Raw genomic sequence first — 20,846 nt, 5'->3', positions numbered from 1 at the left:
CAATACGGCTTTGATGGTGGCAAGGCAAAATATTGCAGAGATGCTTAAAAAACAATTTATTTAAATAAACTTGATTGATGCTTTGAATGATTCTGACCTCTGATTGTTGCTGTGTCTTATCTAATTCATTCTGCATCTGGTTTTCTTTCTCCCAGTGCTGGAAGGGTGGTTACTCTTCTGAGAGAGCTGTTTATTAGCTCTTGCAACCTGGCAAAAGGCAGAAACCAATAAATGTAGGTAGGTAGTGTGAAAACAGCTAAGCTTGTGTTGTGAAAACTTGATAGTACTTCCTTGTGGACATAGTTATTTCAAATGGCTTCTGCATTTATCATGTCTGTATTACCAGTTCCTTTGTTAAACTTTATTTTACTTGCTTGGCCAAGTTAGCTTGGAAGCAAAAGAATCAGAGAAAGCTGTGATGTTGCTACAGAACTTTAATTTAATGTAATGCTGTCTTTCAGGTGCCATGTTTCAGAACAGAGAAAGACAACTGAGAAAGAAGAGCTGAAGAAAGTAACACAGAACCAGATAGAGGCTAGTTGGGGGAAAAAAAATTAACCTGTCTCTGAGGTGACTAAAGGGGAATAATGGTGATTTTGCACCGGGCTCGGCCGCCTGCTTCCGCCCCAACCAGCAATGAATCTTGACTCGCTCTCGCTGGCCTTGTCTCAAATCAGCTACCTGGTGGACAATTTAACCAAGAAAAACTACAGAGCCAGCCAGCAAGAAATACAGCATGTAAGTAGACTAATGGTGCTGCAAAATAAACTCTGGAAAGAAGAAAGTTGGAGTGTGAAATGGAGTTTTGCTTCTCGTTTTGATTGTGCTCTGTGGTGGTGTTGTGTGCATTGCTGTGCACTATTGAGAACTGCAGCTTATGTCTCTGATACTCTTGGTTTCATCTCTCAGGTCATGGAATACAGCAGCTTAGAGTTGAGACCACTGTTAACTTTGTTTTTTTTGAGTATTAGACTTAACTCCTGCTCTTGGAGGGTGATATGCAAAACTTTCCCAACTACTTCAGGTGAAATCTTTCAACTTTTGAACATTCCAGAGAACACTGATTGGGAGAGGAAGGAAAACATGCATTTACTGTTCAGAGTTGTTGCCCTGAAAGTAGGAGAAGGTGGATACCTACATCTGAATGTCTGAATGCTTTCACTTTGCATTGGGTGGAGGCTTTTGATCCTCATCTCACTGGATGAAGCATGACTTGGTGGTAAAGCTAAGCTGTCTGGGCCCTGGGTTTTCAGGAGGCAGGTAGGGTAGCTGCAGACTGAAACCCAAATATCTTAAGATCTGGGCAAGAATTCTGGTTTAACTGACACTTTCAAAAATAGCTCTGAGTAGCAGGATGGGCTGAAAAGCATTATCCACAGAGTTGTGCTTTGGAGGAAGTAAATGTTAACTGAACCTGTTTTAGAAATTGGTTTAATTCACTTCCCAGCAGATAGCTGGGCCAGTTAGATACTTTTTTTTCCCTTACACTAGTGCAGTCCTGCAGTGATTTGCATCAGATTAGGAGGCCAGAGGGCTTATGCAGAGTGAATTTCTGGTAACAGCTGACTTCTTTAAGAGTGCATTCATGACTTACCTTGAGGCAAGGGGGTGATTTCAGCAATATGCACTGCTTAAAATGATCTGGTAAGCCATGGAAATGGAATACCTTTCTTGTAAGGCTTCCATGCTTTTGCAAATTCAGTGCTTGCAGGGAGCTCACCTGAGATGACTGGTTTCAACAGCCCATTTTTACAGCAAGGTGTGGCTTAGGCATGACTTGCAGGTCTGTCAGGAGCACTTGCATAAAGAATAACAATGATTTGGGAGAAGGTAGTGTTGATCTGCCATTCAGTTGGAGTACAGAGCTCTAAAATGGGACCAGTTGTTCCTTATTCTTCATGGCAGGCCTCAGGCTCACTGTGTTGAGAGATTGGAAACTGGTTTGTGGAAATGGCTCTTTTGTGTATGTTTGGTTATAAGACAAATACAGGATTTCAAGACTAAACTCTTAAGAAGTCTTCATGATGCTTTTTTAAATTTTATTTTATTTTTTATTTTTAAACTTCTTGGTACTACTTTTGTTATGTGATTACTAGTACAATTCTTCCTCAGATAACTGAAGATACTATATGTCCATGCATTAATTCTTAGTCTGAGAGTACACTGATGTAAAGTTTTGGCATAATTAATTCAGTTTTACCAAGCTTGTATCTGAGCACTTAGTCTGTGTGTAAAACTGCTTGGAGTTGTTCTTGTCACTCACCAAAGTGGGCATTTAAGTACATTACTCTCAAGCAGAACAGTGGCAAAGCTTGAGGTATTAATTTCTGCCTTAACATGCTTTCAGTAGTCTTTTAACATGGCTGATGTTTTAAGACAGCCTCTGCTCTGGAGACAGGCTGAGAGAGCTGGGCTTGTTCAGCCTGGGGAAGAGAATAATTCAGGGAGACCTTAGAGCAGCTCCAGTGCCTAAAGGAGCTACAAGAAACCTGGAGAGGGGCTTTGGATAAGGGCCTGTAGGGACAGGACAAGGGGGAATGGCTTTAACCTGACAGAGGGAGATTGAGATGAGCTCTTGGGAAGAAGTTCTTCCCTGTGAGGGTGCTGAGGCCCTGGCACAGGGTGCCCAGAGGAGCTGTGGCTGCCCCATCCCTGGCAGCGTTCAAGGCCAGGCTGAACGGGGCTTGGAGCAACCTGCTCTAGTGGAAGTCATCCCTGCCTGCGGCAGGGGTTTGGAACTGAATGAGCTTTAAGGTCCCTCCCAACACAGTGTACCCTGTGATTCTATGATTCTTTCAGCTGTCTCTACAGGAAAGCTAGCAGTTCTCATTCCAGTTCCCTGTAAAAGCTTTTATGTGAATTGTAGTTAGAGTTGAAAGATGTTACGTTGCACTTCAAGCCTTCTCTTTCCCTCCTCCCCATATGTTAAATTTTCAAATTATTGTCTGTTTGAAGTTACTTCTGTGCAAGGAAGCAGTATAATTCTGATGCATAAAATATTGCATTGATGGCTTTAGTATGTACAGTTTTCTTGTGCATCCACCTGCTTTGATGAATTTATCTTGGTGATAGCACCAAGTAGCTCCCTAGGAGATTGATCCAGCTTCATGCCACTCCTGTTACCACATCCAAAGCTTCATATTTAATTGGGATTACCTCAACAAATTGCCTGGTTTTTGAAGCCTGAGCTAGCCAATAAACCTCGCTGTCAGTTTAGTTTTGCTGGCGTTTGCACCAGTCCAAGTGTGCTCTTACATAATCATGGGCTATGGCTGTCTACAGAGACAGGACTGTGAGCATAGTTAGAGTGAGCTCTTTACTCTGGACTGATGCACCATAAGCCTCTGGTCAAGAAGCAGAGATATATCCAACTTGGCTATTTTTTTTTCTAGCAGAACCAAAGTTGTCAGGCACTGGAATCAGCAGGCTGAGGGGGAAGGGGGAGCATAGTGTCAGATAATGTGTCCTGGGCGCAGCTGTAACAGTTGTTTTTCTGCTAGGTAGGTGGTGCAGTGCTGTGTTTTCAAGTTTAGTCTGAGAAATGTCTGGTAACACAGGTGTTTTAGTTGTTGCTAAGTAATGTTTACCCCGATCAAAGACTTCTCAGTCTCATGCTCTGGCAGTGAGGAGGGGCACAAAAAGCCAGGAGGAAGCAGAGACAGGACACCTAACCCGAACTAGCCAGACGGGGTATTCCATACCACAGCACATCATGTCCGGTATATAAACTGGGGGAGTTACCCGAAAAGCCCAGTTTGCTGTTAGGGTTGTCTGGGTATCGGTCGGCAGGTGCTGAGGCATCACTTGTGTTACTGTTTTCCCTTATGGGTTTTATATTCTTTACCCATGTTATTTCCATTATTATTATAGTGGTAGCAGTAGTGATTTTGTATGATACCTTAGTTACTGGACTGTTCTCATCTCCACCCCTGTGAGTTGTGTTCTTCCAGTTCCCCTCCTTATCCTGGCAGCTGGGGGAGGGAAAAAGCAGGGGGAGTGAGTGAATGGCTGTGCAGTTCTGAGTTACCAATTGGGCTTAAACCACAGTGTAATGGTAGAGGATTTGTGATAGGAACAATCGGTAACAGCAGGGCTGGAGCCCACAGAGGCTAAAGCAATGCTGTTTTTCCTTTTGTACGAAGAAGCTACTGGCAAACAAGGATATTTATGATGGGGTGAAGCAGTGGGCTTGGTGAAGGCAGTCAGAGCACATGCAGAGCTGCTGGTTTGTGCTGGCACATGTTGTGTCTCTCCAATAGGTAGAAATGGAGGAACAATGGCAAAAAAATTGCCAGTAAAGGTTGGATTTGATGTTATCTGTACTCTTTGGATAAAAAAGACTAGCTACTGGTGATTGTGACTTTGAATTTCTGCCAGTATGGATTTTATTAAAAACAAGTAATGTTGTTGTGTTAGATGAGATTTAAAGAAGTGAATAAGCACTGAAACAACCTGAAGATAACTGCAGACAAAGTTGATGGTACAGTCTTTAGCCAAGAAACAAGGCACATGACAGGAGATGCTAGCAAAAATGTGATACTGTTGTTAAGAGTTATAGGTGTTGCAGATTAACAAATGCAGATCACCTCTTTCTGACTGAAGTGTAGAATCTAGTTGAATGAGCTCTAATGACAGGGAGAAGATTTGGTGAAAGATTTCAGCTGCAGGTGTTCAGCCTGTGGCATTTGATTTTTAAAGCTTGCTAATGAGCAAGTTTGAGGTGAGCTTTTTTCTTTGGATCACAGGAAACACCTCCTTGTGTAGGTACTCCCTTATGTCTTAAAAGACCCTGGAGCAATGGCGGTCAAGTCAGTCAGGATCAGGAGACAATGTAGAAGCTGCCTCTGAGATCTAGGAAGAATACTCTGTGATGGCTTGGCTCTGGGATAAATTCCTGCTACACAAGCATGGCACAGAGGTGAAGGCTGTCTCATGGCCATACTCCTGCAGTTAGGCACTGTAGCCATGGAGAAGACTGAGGCCATGGCACTTTGTGGGTTCTGGGCTGCTTTGGTGGCAGAGAAGCTTGAAATCCTTCTCTAGGTTTCTTGAAAACCCTTACTTAGCTTATTAAGAATATACTACCCATGAAATGCCTGGCTTCTGTGTCAATGTCTTGCCTCTAGATCCTTTCTTTAACTGTTGGTTTACATTTTTCATTTGCAAATAGGGTTAATGCCATGGTTTCTAAGGTTACTGATTAAAAAGGAACATTTTTAGCAGTTTTAGATTACTTAACCACTAGAAGTACTGGTGTGCTCATGATACTAGACGTGGAGCTTGCTCTGTAATGACTAATCGCTACCAAGTTTGTATTTTTCTTTTCCAGATTGTGAATAGGCACGGTCCCGAGGCAGACAGGCATTTACTGCGCTGCCTATTCTCGCACGTGGATTTCAGTGGCGATGGTAAAAGCAGTGGCAAAGATTTTCATCAGGTACAGTTTGCACTGAGGAATCTGCTAATTATGTTTGGTTGTTAAAAATCTGCAATAAGATTTAAGCATGAAGGCAGGTAAGAGAGAATAGCTTTAAGCCAACTTCTTTTATTGTATGTGGCCTTTCAATTGCAAGCACATTTTGCTGGTCCTCAAGTCAGAGATGACAGATTGTTAATACCTGACACTTATAATCGCTTAATCTGAAAGACCACATAGCTTCAGTGCAGTTATGTTTGCCAGCACATGCAGTGCTCTATTTTGAAAGCCTTTCTTTGTCTTTTAAAACTTTCAGATCCACTACCTGACACTTCTGGCATCTATTCTCTCAGGAGTGTTTTCATCCTTTAGCCATTCCGCCACAGACTTTTTTGCTTATAAATGGGAATCAAACATTATTAAATTGTCTATTGCAGTGTGGGAAGATGCTTGCAGAAGATGAAACATTGCACATACGATGGAGAATATTTGATCCCTTTCTTAGTCTTAAAAAAAAGGCAGACTAAACCTGAAGAAAACTGGAATGAGAAGAAACTGTTTACTGTTGATGAGAATTTGGGCAATTAAAAAGACTTAAGCACCTTCTCTTTGTTTAGCTTTATTGTGTGCGGTACTATTCACCCAGTACTGTGTGCAGTAAAGCTGAACAAAGATAAGGTGCATAGGTCTTTGTTTTATTGTCCTGTTATGAAACAGTTTGGGGGTTTTCAAGTTATGTTGTTCTTTTCAGACTCAATTTCTGATCCAGGAGTGTACGTCACTGATTACAAAACCAAATTTTATCTCGACGCTGTCCTACGCCATTGACAATCCATTACACTATCAGAAGGTTTGTATGCTTCTTGAAGGAGATCCCAGTGTCAGAAACTGCAGTGAATTGGTATTCAGGAAACCAGCTGGTTTTCACTGGGGTTTTTCCGGGGTTGTTTTTTTTATGGCTAAGATTGGTTTCACTGAAGTCTTCAAAAATTGAGCTTGCCCAGAAGCTGTGTTTGTTAAACAGAGAAAGTTGATCATTCAAAATGACTGAAAATTGGTTTTAAAGCTTAATCTATGGCTAGTACTTTATGGCTTGTTTGTGGTAGCTGGAACCAAAAATGATTCATTAGTGGTCTTCCTTCTCTCAGTGTCAAAGCCACAATAGTGGTTTGTTAGTGAAAGTGTGGGATATGTAGAAGAAACTTAGTTTATATGTATCCAGAAGTAGTTCCAGCGATGTTTGTTCAGCCACATAAGCTTTGTATTAACCTACAGCAGAATAGTTCCTAATATTCCAGATAATGCAGATGAACTTTGGGTAGGCTGCTGCAGTTCAAATGACACTATTTCCATAACAGCTTCCATTTTAACTCTTCTCTATTTCAGAGTTTAAAGCCTTCACCCCACTTATTTGCCCAATTGAGTAAAGTTATAAAACTAAGTAAAGTTCAAGAGGTAGGTGAACACTTGCCTCAAAAATACTTTCATGTTTTTTGACTCAGCTTGTTAGCAAGGATGATGTTCCCTTACTGTGATACTCATTCTTGTTTGTAGGTGATTTTTGGACTTGCTTTACTGAATTCTTTCAGCTCAGACCTACGAGGTTTTGGTAAGTGAAGCTTTTGAAGTACTGCAGCAGGGACATGTTTTCTATGTAAGCAGTGAGCTTTCTAGATGGATACATGTGTGCCTGCATGACTGGAGTAGTGCAAGACCTTGCAATTAGTGGTAGCATTGAGGTCTAACACCACTTTGGGAGGGGCAGTAGATAACACAGTCACCTTGTCTTACATGAAGTTGAATGACTTGCTTCCATGAATTATTTGCCAGATGATGAATCAAATTGAGGTGCTGTGATACACTGCATTTTAGTTGTCCATTAATTTTTGAGTTCTGAGGTACGGGTTGAGACTTCTATTTAACTCTCAGCTTGCTGTTGTGGCTTGTGGTTAACAAACTCAGACTAAGAGAATAGTACCTAGCTAAAAAGAGTCTTTATATTAAAAAGAAGTTCAGGTTTTGATCCTCAAACTCTTTTGTCTTTAAAAGCTGCCCAGTTTATCAAACAGAAACTCCCGGATCTTTTGCGCTCTTACATTGACGCAGACGTCAGTGGAAATCAAGAAGGTGGCTTCCAAGATATTGCAATAGAGGTCCTGCACCTTCTTCTCTCCCATCTCCTTTTTGGGCAGAAAGGAGCCTTTGGGGTAGGACAGGAACAGATTGACGCTTTCCTCAAAACATTGCGTAGAGGTAAGTGTGGTGGTGATCCAGAAGCCTGACTAAACGCAGACTTTGGAATGGATTTTTGTAACTTACTGCCAGTGCAGACTGCTGGTTGAACTGTGGGGAGCTGGGTGAGGTAGAACTTGGTTGTATTTTCAGAAGTCTGTCCACTGGCAGAAAAATACCACTGTTCGGGCATAATGTACTGGTTTTCTTTCAGTGAGCTGTAATGTGGCCTCATGTTTGGGGTTTTTGAGGAGTGATCAATCAGTTAATTAGGGGGATATTCATGTATGCTTTTGTGAGATGGTATTTGTAGGTTTAATTAAAGCAACTCAGTGCAGAGTAGTTAAAAAAGTTGAGCTCCTTACAGTGTAAAGGACATACCATTTCAGACAAGTAGATGTCCCTGCCCATGGCAGGGGGGTTGCAACTAAATGATCTTAAGGTCCTTTCCAACTCTAACTATTCTGTGATACTGTTTTAAGCACTGGGTTGTGTGTATATGGAGTGGGTATCTATGAGGAAACACTACTACAAGGGAGGAGTGCATCTGAATAAAACTTGAATCATTTCTTGGAAGCTGCCATGGTCCTCCTGTGACGGCAGGGGATGTTATCAATACAGTAGTGTCTTGCTTTCTGAAACAACAGTGTTTGCTGTAAACCGACCAGGATAAGGAGGATTTGGACTTAAGAAGCTAACTGAATTTAACACAACACAGACCTAGAGGAAGGCACTCTTATGCAAGAGCAGAATATTTAATTATAATTTCTTCATTCATACTTCAGTGAACATGAGTGTATTAATTTCTGTAATACCCCCCATGTGGCTTTGGGAAATTGGTAACTCTTCTCTGAATGGCTCCAAAGAGAATGGAGACATTATGCATCACCTTAACTAAGGATAATTCTGTCTCAGAAAAGCTCAGCCAGAAGTTGTCTTTGCTGCTTTCCACTGTGGACCAAAATCCTACTCCCACATCTGATCCCCTTGTTACTGTGTCTCCCTTAGTCTTTGCTTCCCAGGGAGGAAGAAGGGAGCATTCTCTCTTTTCATGCCTAAATACCTGCTTTACATTTCCTGTACTTCTTAGATTCAAAAGCAGGTTCTTTGTTTCCTAATACTTCCTGAGTTGGAAGAGAGGCTTTTGCTGTTCTAGTTGTATTGTTTCCTGCTCTGTGCTTTTTTTGGATGACTGCTGTTACTAATAATCCAGGTCTAAATTTACTGCCAGCAGGGCTACTGCCCCTTTTGAGCAGTTGCAGTGACCCTGTGGGAACCCAGTCTATTCTACATTCTTATTCTCTAGGAATACAAGGGCATGTAGTGACAGGACAGGGGGAATTGCTTTAATCTGACAGAGGGGAGATTGAGATGAGATTCTTCCCTGTGAGGGTGCTGAGGCCCTGGCACAGGTTGTCCAGAGAAGCTGTGGCTGCCCCATCCCTGGCAGTGTTCAAGGCCAGGTTGGACAGGGCTTGGAGCAGCCTGGTCTAGTGGAAGGTGTCCCTGCCCATGGCAGGGGGTTGGAGCTGGATGAGCTTTATGGTCCCTTTCAGCCCAAGCCACTCTATGAATTTCCAAGTCCCTGTATGGAAGGGGGAGGTGGGAGGGAGGGATGCGCACTGAATGCGTGCCCTCTTGATTTCTGTAGCAGTGAGGAGACTGTAACACGGCAGTCATTTCAAAGAGTCAGTTGCATGCAACTAGTGTTGGGGGGGCGGGTTTGACACTTTTTGTTACTTTTGTCTTTAGATTTTCCGCAGGAGCGTTGTCCTGTGGTGCTTGCACCACTTCTGTACCCTGGAAAACGGAACATTCTAATGGACAGGATCCTGCCTGATTCTGGAGGGATAGCCAAAACCATGATGGAGAGTTCTCTGGCAGATTTCATGCAAGAAGTTGGCTATGGCTTTTGTGCAAGGTTTGTAGGCAGATGTAATTTTCAGGCATCTTGGGTGATGGTGGTTTTTTTCCTGTGTTTCTTCCAGCAAAGGCTGAAGAACACTTCATAGTACTAAAGTAACTAGAACCTCATTATTATAAGGTCATATGTTTTGATTCCAGTTTTGTATTTTGCTTTCTTCTGTGTGTAGCATGTCTGTTGAAATTATGTAGCCTTTTGTCATGGTGAGAAGGGCTAGATAAAGGTATTAAGATTCCTCTTGAAGGTTTTTTAAGAATTAGACCATCATCATTCTTTTGAGTAAAACCAAAGTGACTAGGCAGAATAAATCCCAACTAAATCCTACTAGATCTTTGGAAGAACTTTGTTTTTGTGCTGGACTGCTGTACTGCTGTTAGCTCCCTGTCCACATGAAATAGGTTACAGAAGAGCTGAATCTAATAGTCTTGCTTCAATAGCGTTGACCAGCTGCAGCTTTCTGTTGGTACTGGGGTTTGGTCAGTGTGATATACAGTATGTTTGAAGTCATGATAGTGAATTGCTAGAGTATTTTCACAGCTGCATCAGTCTTTGCTGACTTAGGCTTATTCTGGTAAAAATGCAACTGTCTTAAATTTATCCTGGGTTTGTATGTTCATAGTCATACATGACCCACATCTTCAATAGCGTTCCATATTCATGCTCTGTGCCTCCGATCTGAAATGGTAGGTGGGCAACTGTCACCTGGTCTTGCTGGAGCTGTGAGAAATGGGCTGTCATGCACAGAACCATGTGGGTTTGCAGGGATGGCCTCAGCAGGACGTGTGAGCTGGAATAGGAGAAGCTAGGTTTTTTTAGAAGCTGTTTACTGAAGAGGTAATTTGGATATTTAAAATTAATTAAATATTAAATATATTTTGTGCACAAACTCAGCTTGATTTCTGAATGTAGTTTTTTAAGGATTTAGGATAGTACTCTAATACTGGTAGTCATAACAGGAGCCTGCAGGCTGGTTTTGATGGGGGTCTTGGCACTCAATATGAACCTGATGTGTGTTTGTTTTTAAAGGAAGATTCATTAAGAAACATGAGATAAGAGAAGTAAATGATTATTTTAAAAGAAGGTCTAGTGACTACTTTAGAGAGGTGATCAGATCTCAAAAACATTAACATAAATTTCTGTTCAAACAAGGAAGAGAAAAAACATAAATGTGTTGGAAGATGTTGAAAATTATTTCCTTTGTTAACATGTGCCTCTTAATAAAACATTGTTTATAGGTATGCTGTATAAACCTTGTTGGTCTAATGAAGAACTGTTTCACTTCTAGCTAGCAAAAACTTCACTCTTTGAAGCTCTGTCTCCCAGGTCAATACATGGAAGTGCTTTTAACAGCAGTCAGTGCTAAACCTAATCTGTGCTTCTGCCTTGAAGAGTATAGCCTGTGAAACAGCTCTTGCTGCTGCTTAAGTAGACCTAGCTTTGAACTGAACAGCTGGTACAGTATGTTTCATGGAAATAATTGCATGGAGCTTCTGCTGCGTTTTTCTTCTTGCTCCTCCTGCAATTCTGTTACGTTGGATCGTTTGACTAACATAACTGAGGTTGAGTGAACGGTTATACTTCAATCTGTAATAGTTTCTCCCAACTGTACGTGCAAACCTTATTTTTGTGTCTGTGTTAAGCTGTGCCACAGTGAAACCTGCTTTTGAATTGAGATCTCTCTGGTTTTTTTTTTTGCATCTTAGTGTGGAAGAATGCCGCAACATAATCATGCAGTTTGGTGTTCGGGAAGTTACGGCTGCCCAGGTTGCCAGGGTTTTGGGAATGATGGCTCGAACTCACTCGGGGTTGACGGATGGTATTCCATTACAGGTGAGTGGCCTGCTGGAGTGGGGCTTAGATATGTTTTAATCAGCAGATAATAAGGAGTTACAGTGCAATCCTCTAGTAATCCAAGAATTACTTCTGTTATTCAACACTTCTGACTGTTCTGCTGTAAAGGTCTGTGACACATTCTTGAATGAAAGATTCTCAGGTGTGTGCAGCTGGTGGTGTTACTGTTCTGAACTTCTTGCCTCCGTAGTGCAGGGAGCTCTGTATCTAGGGGCTTTTGAGACTACTTTATTCTTAACTAGTATCTGACGTGTATTTAACTTGCAGTCTATTTCGGCTCCTGGCAGTGGGATTTGGAGTGATGGGAAAGATAAAAGTGATGGAGCACAAGCCCATACCTGGAATGTAGAGGTCTTAATTGATGTTCTTAAAGAGTTGGTAAGTTTTATGAGCATCTTGGTCTTTTATGCAGAATACCTGCAAGAAGGGCATGTCTCGGTGTGAATATAAAGCTTTTTAAGCTCCTAGCCGCTTGAGTGGCTTTGAATCTCGTAACTGTGTTGCTGTACATAAATGAGTGGTGTCTTTTTCCCTCAAGAAAAGAATATTTTGAGGAATTACAGGAAAGAAAAGCTGCGTGAATGGCAAACTTGGGTGCAGCTTCACTTTTATTCCACTGCTCCCACATACTCCAGTGTGTATTTTCTAAGCGTTTGTGGGCTTGAACTTAGTTCTGGCAGTGGGAAGTTAGTACATCAGGCTCCGTGTTTTAAAAAGCATCTCACTGTAGGCATTAATGGAAACAAAAGATTTTTGTAGCTACTCATTCCAAAACACTAGATGCTTCAGAAACAGGAACCTTTTTCTACCACTTACCAGTAGCAATTTTTGAATTAACTCAGTGAAATGTGATTGCAGTTTCCTTTGCCTTCTTTATATTGGGTGGTATTTTTTTGTATGTCACATCTAATCTATGCAGGAGCCCCTGTTTTATTTTTCTAAACCTTGGAACATAAAGCGAGCTTTCTTTGGTGCGCATCTGTCTGAATTGAGTGGTCTGTGGTGCACAGCGGCTGTGATTCCCCCCAAGCTCCTTAATCCATACGGTTTCATGCTATTGCTGAAAATCAGATAGTTGCTTTGCAAGCACTTGCAGTGTACATTCTCCAAAAGAAAAAGCAAGTTCTTCTTGCCAGGAGGTCAGACCTTTCTGCCTTTTATTGGAGGGCATTTGTAAGCCTACTCAAGGAATGAGTTACCATGCTGAGAAAGGGGCTGTGTGTTTGGGTGGTTTGGGTTTGTTGGGTTTTTTTTTGAGGACTTGTTAATCAAATGCTTGGAAAGATACGCATTAGTGCCTGTGGTGCTAGAGAAGTGCAATCTCACAGGCTTAGTTTCAAATATTAACTTGCATCAAGTTCTCAAACTATCTAAACCCTGTTCTTAAAACCAAAACCCTTGCTTTCACCTAGAAGTCAGGTGGAGGTTAAGCTGGTTAAATTACTGATGAAGACTGTTTCTTATGAGACAGTAGTGAAAACTGTAATGTTTCAAGGCTGACTACTCTCGTGTTTTTCTGGTTGCAGAATCCTAACCTGGACTTCAAAGTAGTAACCTATGAGTTGGACCATCCAGGATTTCAGATTCGTGACAGCAAGGGCCTGCATATTGTTGTGTTTGGCATCCAGAGAGGGCTGGGCATGGAAGTTTTTCCAGTTAATGCCATATACAGACCTTGGAAGCATGCAGAAGGCCAGGTAGGTTTACCAACACTTCTGCTGTAACTGTACAACACCTGCCAAGTTCCTGGATTTATTGAAAGGCAAATGTGAATTTTGAGACAAGCCACATTTGACAGTTTGGCCTGTTAAAAGCATAAGCTTCAGGTATGTTACTGAAGTACAGTCTGTTGATTGAACAGTCTGCACTGTTTAGGAGGAGATGGTCATTTGCTGTACATTTGTGACAGCATCTTTGGTTTTAGCAGAGTTCTGGCGTGTGATGCAGCTGAGTGTAGAACTGTTGCTGCATGGCTGTGTTCCAAGGTTTTTATCTAGCTAAACAAAAGCTTTGTGCAGACAAGTCCTCTCAGCACATCTGTATCTGTTGCATTCTGAAATCCTGGGAGAAGTGTGAGGTTCGGTCTCATATAAAACTTATCTCTATTTGCATTTGTCCTGGGTTCAGCAGTAGCAGTCATTTTTTTCTCCTTCTTGGTAGCTGGTGCAGTGCTGTGTTTTTGACTTTGGGCCTGGGAACGGTGCTGATAGCACCAATGTTTTCAGTTACTGCTCAAATGTTTGGTCTGGCCAAGGACTTTGTGAGCCTCATGCTCTTCCAGGGAGGAGGGGAAGCTGGGATGAAGCAGAGACAGAACACATGACCCAAACTGACCAAAGAGGTATTCCATACCATAGTACATCACGCCCAGGATGTAACTGAGAGTTACCCAGAAGGGCTAGGACTGTGGGGTTGGACTAGGTATCTGTCGGTGCTTGGTCGGGCTGGGGTGGGCGAGTTATTGGTTGGCAGGTGCTGAGGTGTTGTATTCTCTTCCCTTTTTATTTCCTTTATCATTACTATTATTGGTGGTAGCAGCAGTGATTTGTGTTATACCTTAGTTACTAAATTGTTCTTATCTCAACCCATCGGAGTTGCATTCTTTTGATTCTCCTTCCCATCCCTCCGGGGGAGGGCAAATATTGTCAGATGATAAAGTGGAAGGAACCCGAAACTTTAAATATCTAAGCTATTTTTGTTGTCTTTTATTCCAGCTCTCCTTCATTCAACATTCCCTCATAAATCCTGACATCTTCTGTTTCGCTGACTACCCTTGTCATACTGTTGCCACAGACATCCTTAAAGCACCACCAGAGGATGACAACCGGGAAATAGCTACATGGTAGGCCTCCCAGCTGCTTTTCATACGTTGAGTTAGATTGTTTTTCTGGTCAAATGTAGCTTTGTAGGTACACAATCATGATTATTTGTAGCTGTGTACATTCCCAGACATCAGCCTTTAGTATTTGTTCTGTGTTTGATCAATGAGAGTTCTTGTATTATCCAAAATTCTCATATGCTTCCATAATATCTGAAAGTGTCATTGCAGTCTTCCAGTTCTTTGGAGAATTTCTGCTGATGTATTTTGGAAGAAAACTGTGAGCCGATAGAAGGGGATAGGGGCAGTATAAACTGAAATCTGTCTTTCCCAGGGTCACATTAGGGGAACTTGCTGGACTTGAATGAAAGAAGTTCTGGGATAAATTTATATTTACTGGATCCTGTATGCTGATTGCTTTGTAACTGGGGGTGGGGGCTGTCTGTCTATTTTTGTATTTTGTTAGGAAGAGCCTGGATTTGATTGAATCTCTGTTGCGACTGGCAGAAGTAGGACAGTATGAGCAGGTTAAGCAGCTCTTCAGTTTTCCAATCAAGCATTGCCCAGATATGTTGGTGTTGGCGTTACTGCAGATCAACACATCCTGGCATACCTTGCGCCACGAACTCATCTCCACACTCATGCCAATTTTCCTTGGCAACCATCCCAATTCTGCCATCATTTTGCACTATGCATGGCATGGACAGGTAAGTATTTTCACTGGAGTGTCTGTAGCTTGTTCAGATAACCGAAAGTTTGTTGAATGGGTTGTACAGTTAGAATTACAATGCATGTATTGGTTAATGAACTGGGTAATTTAAATCCCAAGAAGTAAATTATTAGAATTAGAATTATTAGTGGTTTATTCAAAGTAATGAGATGTCTCCTCCTTGTTTTGAAGCAAACTGGTGTTATATAATTTCATTTGGGGAAATATATTCAGAACAAACAAATAATGTTCGCTGGGAAAATATTTCTGGAAATGTAAATTTTAAGTTTCACTGTTTTAACCATTCACTTTTAACCAAAGTTGACCACAGGTTTTTTTTCTTTTATTTTTTTTAAAACAAAAGAACACTAAAAATCTCACAACAGCAACATTCTCCCCCACCCCCAGCTCTCAGCCTCACAAATTTAAAGTGTAGAACTCAAAGCAGCAAGAGGTGAAGATGTATAAAATAATCTCCACTGTACTTGCTAAAAGATGGAGGTTTTTCTAGGTATAAAGAAACTATTTATACTCTTAAGAGTCTAGGATATTTTCTGAAAATTTAGCATTTGCTGTTGAGCTTTTTCAAGGAGAGCTTCCATGTAGAGACAAGGTAACTATATATTCAAATCCATGCATTTAATCAGGAAACAAGTAGGCCTTTTGGTATGGCCTTCGTCATTGTGTCCACTGGTAGTTAAGCAAATAGGAACCATAAAAAAATTTAAGGCAGAGGAAGCTTCTAGGGTGGGAGGGAATCTGCAGTTGCAGACATCTTGCTCTGTTCAAACAGCATTAGTGATAAGCAAATATGGCTATTTGCTAGCTGAAGTGCTATGAACAGTTTGTATTTTTCATGATAAAACTATTTAAATTGCAGAATGAAGGGAATAAGTGGTATGCTTTTTGCATAAGGTCTTGAAATGGCAGAATATGGACTTTTCCCACAGGGTAGGCTTCGTACCCTACACAGTGATGGCTGCCATATGACATGGTGCCATTCCACAACTTGAGGATGTTTCACTTCCCCGTATGAGGGAGCTTTAAGCAAAACCCTTGCTGCCATCAAACTCTTATTTGTGCTGTAGTTTGAAATTGCCCCTATAAACAGCTAGATACTGTTTTCCATGTTAAGGTGCGACATTGTAATTCTCACTTCAGGATGTCACCAGGTATAACACTGTAAATAATTTGTGTATTCCTAAAGCAGTTTCTCTGCAAAAGAGAGGAGAGGGATGAGGATGTACATGCCATTTTTAGTTATCCTACATACTTTAATTGTTCCAGTATAGTTTGCTATTGCACAAAAAACAGCTCAACTCAGAAGAGAAGTTCTGAAGCTAAAGAGCAAGTAATGTTTGCACGTAAGGCTTTAGAAGTAAGATATTCTACTTAATGTTCACATAGCTGATCTTTTTTCTAGAGGCTTGAAGTACAGTTCTAATGTAATTCTCCTTAGGGCCAGTCTCCTTCAATTCGTCAGCTGATCATGCATGCAATGGCAGAGTGGTACATGAGAGGAGAACAGTATGACCAGGCAAAACTCTCACGTATCCTTGATGTGGCACAAGACTTGAAGGTGAGCTTCCCAGAACAGTACTGTTACGTTTTTGTCCAGGGTCTTGTGCTGACTTGCCCATCTTCAACAAAAGCTAAGCCTAGTTGTGACTAATTTAGTAAAGACTACGTAGTTTGTCTGAATTGAGTTGTTACTGCTGTACCTCATCTTGGTTTAAAAAAAAATAAAAGCCTATGTTCATGTGGCTTCAAGTGCTCTTCAGCTGAATTGTGGTGTCTGACTACGGATGCTTTCTAGCTTTCTTGTGAAACAAAGACATTTTACTTGGTGGTCGCAGTAGAATTGGTTACTGTGGCTTAGCTGACAAGTTATTTGGGAAGCAGTATAATAGACCAGCTTGCTATGTGAATGTACTGTAAATCTAGGAAGAGCTTTGACTGCTTTAACGTTGAATACCGTTGAAATTGGAATACAGAAAATATCCATCAGGTAATTGTGTGAAGGTGGCACTGTTAAGCTTAATGTATGGGGATTTCTTAAGAATACTGCAGTGCTTCAGTTGTTTACACATTCGAAGTTGTGACTAGCTTGTTTGGAGTCTTTACTTCGGAGTCTTTACTGCTTCCTGAAGTTAAATACAAAATAATTGGGTCTCTCAAAGTGCAGAAGCACCAGCTGCTGCTGGAAGTCAGTTTTGTTGTAGCAGTTTCTGTTTCAGAGATGAACACTTTTGAGGAGATACATTCAGAGAGCTCTGAAGGGGTTGAGCTCTGATTGCAGGGAAGTGATAGGCTCTTCTGATTAATTTAGTGGCAGTGTCAACTTGGTAGCTCCACTTGCTGGTGGATATTAATAAAAAGGAATTTAAAACTGTCAACACAAGGTGGCTTCAAAGAAGGGATAGGATCATGACTGCAAATGAGAGGTTTTTGCTTATTTCTCTCCTTAGCAAGCTGTAGATGAAGCTGTAATACCAGCCTTTTTGTTGACAAAGAAAACATAACTGCATGAAGAAAATTCTTCCCTGTGAAAGTGGTGGAACTCTGGCACAGGGTGCCCAGAGAAGCTGTGGCTGCCCCATCCCTGGCAGTGTTCAAGGCCAGGTTGGATGGGGCTTGGAGCACCCTGGTCTAGTGGAAGGTGTCCCTGCCTTGGATTGGAACTGGTTGGTCTGAGTTCCCTTCCAACCCAAACCAGTCTGGGATTCTGTGTGATAGCAAGGCTGCTTTACTAAAAACTATGTGGAGATTAGAAAGGAAAAGCAGGAGAGGGGGTGTTTATCCTTGTGCCTTCACTAGTACTCTTCTGATTTTTAATTTTTTTTCCTTTAGGCCTTGTCAATGCTGCTAAATGGTACTCCGTTTGCCTTTGTTATCGACCTTGCTGCACTTGCCTCTCGACGGGAATACCTCAAACTTGACAAATGGCTCACAGATAAAATTCGGGAGCATGGGGTAAAACAGCATTTTTCTTCTTATTTCTGCACTTTATCAGTAACTAATTAAAGTCACTTTAACAGTTTTATAAGTAGCTTTAAAGTTGTGGAAAGTCTCCATGGTCCGATAGTTCAATGGTTTCACTGAATAATAGCGTAGTGCAGTTCCTTCCGTGGTGCAATTGCTAACTGCAGATTAACAGAACATTTTTTTCCTCAGGAGCCTTTCATCCAGGCCTGTATGACTTTCTTAAAGAGAAGATGTCCATCTATCCTGGGTGGCCTTGCTCCAGAAAAAGACCAGCCCAAAAGTGCTCAACTTCCTCCAGAAACCTTGGCGACTATGTTGGCATGTCTTCAAGCTTGTGCTGGGTAAGGGTTGTTTATGCAGAACGTGTAATCTGTTTGCAGCTTGTTTGCTGGCTCATGGTCACAGCTGGTTTGGAATTTCACATAGAGAATAGGGTTCATAAGAGTAAATAAGCTTGCAGTCATATAGAACCAGAAATATGTTTAATTTTGCACTGAAACTTCTGTTGCAGGGTAAGTCACGAGAGTTTGAGTGATCCTGTCTTTATAATTAGGTTACCTGGTCTTGGTGACAGGGGATGTCTGGTTAGTCAGATCCTGGGTTGTTAGTGACTAGATAAAGGGATGTAATTTGGGCAAGAAGGAATACAGGCTGTAAGTACAGAATGGGATGGCATGTTGGAAAACAGTGACTGGGGAAAGGATTTTGTGAGTGTGTTAAGCAAACGTCTCTGTGGTTGCTACCTTAGTAGAAAGGGCTAATGCAGCCATTATGTGATGGAGCAAAGTGGTATGAGGTGGTTGTATGTAATGTAATTGAGACTGAAACTAGTCATGTAACTTCTGTTGTCTTCATTTGAGACAGTCTGGAAGTAGTTAAAAGAGTAAAAAACATCCAAGATCTTTTTCATATCAGGCTGTTAAGCTAGTGTCAAGAATACAAAGCGTGGGTCGTAGGGGGGTGTTTTATTTGCTACAGGGAGGGGCAAACTGCAGAAAGGCTCATGGAAACTGAAATTGGGCAAGCCAGTTTTTAAATACTGTGGGGCTTTTTTTAATGACAGTGTTGTAAAATATTTGTGGTGTCATTTCTTGCTGCTGTCAGATCAAGCTGCTGTTCAACTGCAGCAGTATTTCAGAGGTGTAGTGTAGTGTGACATGTGAGCCGGAGGGGATTGAAAGCTGGAGATGGTGATAGTTCTGGTGTTAAATTTTGACACTGAAATAGGCTGACATGTCTCAGTGCCTGTTACCTGAGGTAAGGCTTCTGTTGCGTCCTTTGGTTTAGGCAGTGTTGTCTTGAAAGTTTTAAGGAATCTTTGTAAAGGTACGCAGGATGATTCATGGCTCTGATGTAGGTGCCAGGAAAGGAGTATCAGCATGGATTTGTCATGATGAGTATTTGTTCTAGAAGGGAATTTCAGGTAGCTCTAAGATTGTAAAATAAAGGATTCTCCCAAATTTCTTCTGGTACCTGTGCAGTTAAACTTCAAAATAGAATGATAGAATCATAGAATAGTTAGGGTTGGAAAGGACCTTAAGATTATCAAGTTCGAACCCCCCTGCCATGGGCAGGGACACCTCACACTAAACCATATCACCCAAGGCTCTGTCCAACCTGGCCTTGAACACTGCCAGGGATGGAGCATTCACAACCTCCCTGGGCAACCCATTCCAGTGCCTCACCACCCTAACAGGAAAGAATTTCCTCCTTATATCCAGTCTAATCTTCCACTGTTCTCCCTTTAACCCTGACCCACAAACTCTCTGTTAACTGCTCACCTGTCCCCAGACAGTTCCATACTCTCCAGCCTGTCCCTAACATAAAGGGCAACTCCCCCTCCGCGCCTGCCAGGCCTGTCTTTTCTAAAGAGCCTGTAACCTTCCATTCCAACACTCCAGTCGTAGGAGCCATCCCACCATGTTTCTGTGATGCCTGTTATATCATACCCCCGTAGATGAGCACACATCTCTAATTCCTCTTGTTTGTTGCCCGTGCTACGGGCATTTGTATAGAGGCATCTGAACCGAGCTCCAAAGGAATCCGGCTCATTGGCTGGAGCAGCTGGAATATCTCTACATTGCTCCGAGCATTTATTATAGGTGCTGGCAACTGACTGGGTGTGTTGGGATGGAATGATGCCCCCCCCCCCCCCAACACATCTAGTTTAAAGCCTCCTTGACCAGTGTGGCAAGCCTCCTACCAAAACTGCTCTTCCCCTTCTTTTATCAGACCAGCTCCACCAGCCCCCGCTAGACCTGGCCTATCAACTTGGGTCCCATGTTCAAGACACCCAAACCCCTGACTATGGCACCACCCTTTTAACCATTTATTAACCTGGCTAATCCTCCTAGCTTTTTTTAGGTCCTCCCCTGTATCCTGGAGAACAAATGAAAAGACTGTCTGAGCTCCAGAGCCCTTAACCACCTCTCCCAGGGCTCTGTAGTCCTTTATGTTCCCCAGGCTACTACTGTCTATATCCCTAGCACCCACATGTGTCACCAGAAGTGGGTAATAGTCCGTGGGGCTTACTAGAGCAGGCAGCCTCTCTGCCACATCCCTGATCCCATGCCTCTGGTAGGCAACACACTTCCCTTGAGACCACGTCAGGCTGACACACCAGTGCTTCTGTCCCTTTCAAAGTAGAATCCCCTACTACTATGACCCGCCGCTTTTTCCTGGCAGCACCAGTAGAGATCTTCTTTACCAGTGCATCAGTCAGCTGTTTCTGGTGGAAGTGGGTTTCCTCATGAGCCCCATGCAGGACAGCAAAGCGGTTCTGTGTGGGGACAACAGATTTCGGAGGAAGCCCCTTGCTTTTAATTGTCCTTTTCCTCCTTTTTTTGTTGTTTTTTTTTTTTGTCACCAGTTCCCAGCTTCGCAGGTTAATGACCTCCTCTTTTCCTCCATG

The 20,846-nt window shown here is 42.1% G+C and overlaps 1 protein-coding gene across 4 annotated transcripts in view; it reads left to right on the top strand.

Moving 5' to 3' along the window:
• Positions 1-427: 427 nt before the first annotated feature.
• The window catches only part of LOC133220744 (CCR4-NOT transcription complex subunit 1-like), a 39,041-nt gene continuing 18,622 nt past the window's right edge, over positions 428-20,846 (top strand). For 2 of the 4 annotated variants that reach the window (XM_061369053.1, XM_061369051.1), the window contains exons 1-15: positions 428-738; positions 5,330-5,437; positions 6,168-6,266; positions 6,803-6,871; positions 6,971-7,025; positions 7,466-7,669; positions 9,401-9,569; positions 11,276-11,402; positions 11,691-11,801; positions 12,950-13,120; positions 14,138-14,265; positions 14,708-14,948; positions 16,410-16,529; positions 17,801-17,923; positions 18,125-18,276. In XM_061369053.1, coding sequence (XP_061225037.1) covers positions 637-738; positions 5,330-5,437; positions 6,168-6,266; positions 6,803-6,871; positions 6,971-7,025; positions 7,466-7,669; positions 9,401-9,569; positions 11,276-11,402; positions 11,691-11,801; positions 12,950-13,120; positions 14,138-14,265; positions 14,708-14,948; positions 16,410-16,529; positions 17,801-17,923; positions 18,125-18,276 — 1,979 coding nt within the window. In that variant the 5' untranslated portion in view covers positions 428-636. The remainder of the gene's footprint in view (positions 739-5,329; positions 5,438-6,167; positions 6,267-6,802; positions 6,872-6,970; positions 7,026-7,465; positions 7,670-9,400; positions 9,570-11,275; positions 11,403-11,690; positions 11,802-12,949; positions 13,121-14,137; positions 14,266-14,707; positions 14,949-16,409; positions 16,530-17,800; positions 17,924-18,124; positions 18,277-20,846) is intronic. The other 2 variants (XM_061369049.1, XM_061369050.1) reach the window with 2 other exon arrangements.

Source organism: Neopsephotus bourkii, unplaced genomic scaffold, assembly GCF_033783945.1.
Source record: "Neopsephotus bourkii isolate Nb327-2 ecotype Australia unplaced genomic scaffold, CSIRO-AGI_Nbou_v1 NB_1474, whole genome shotgun sequence".
Lineage (NCBI taxonomy): Eukaryota > Metazoa > Chordata > Aves > Psittaciformes > Psittacidae > Neopsephotus > Neopsephotus bourkii.
Note: the sequence above shows the minus strand (reverse complement) of the source record. Positions and strands in the feature narration are given on the sequence as shown.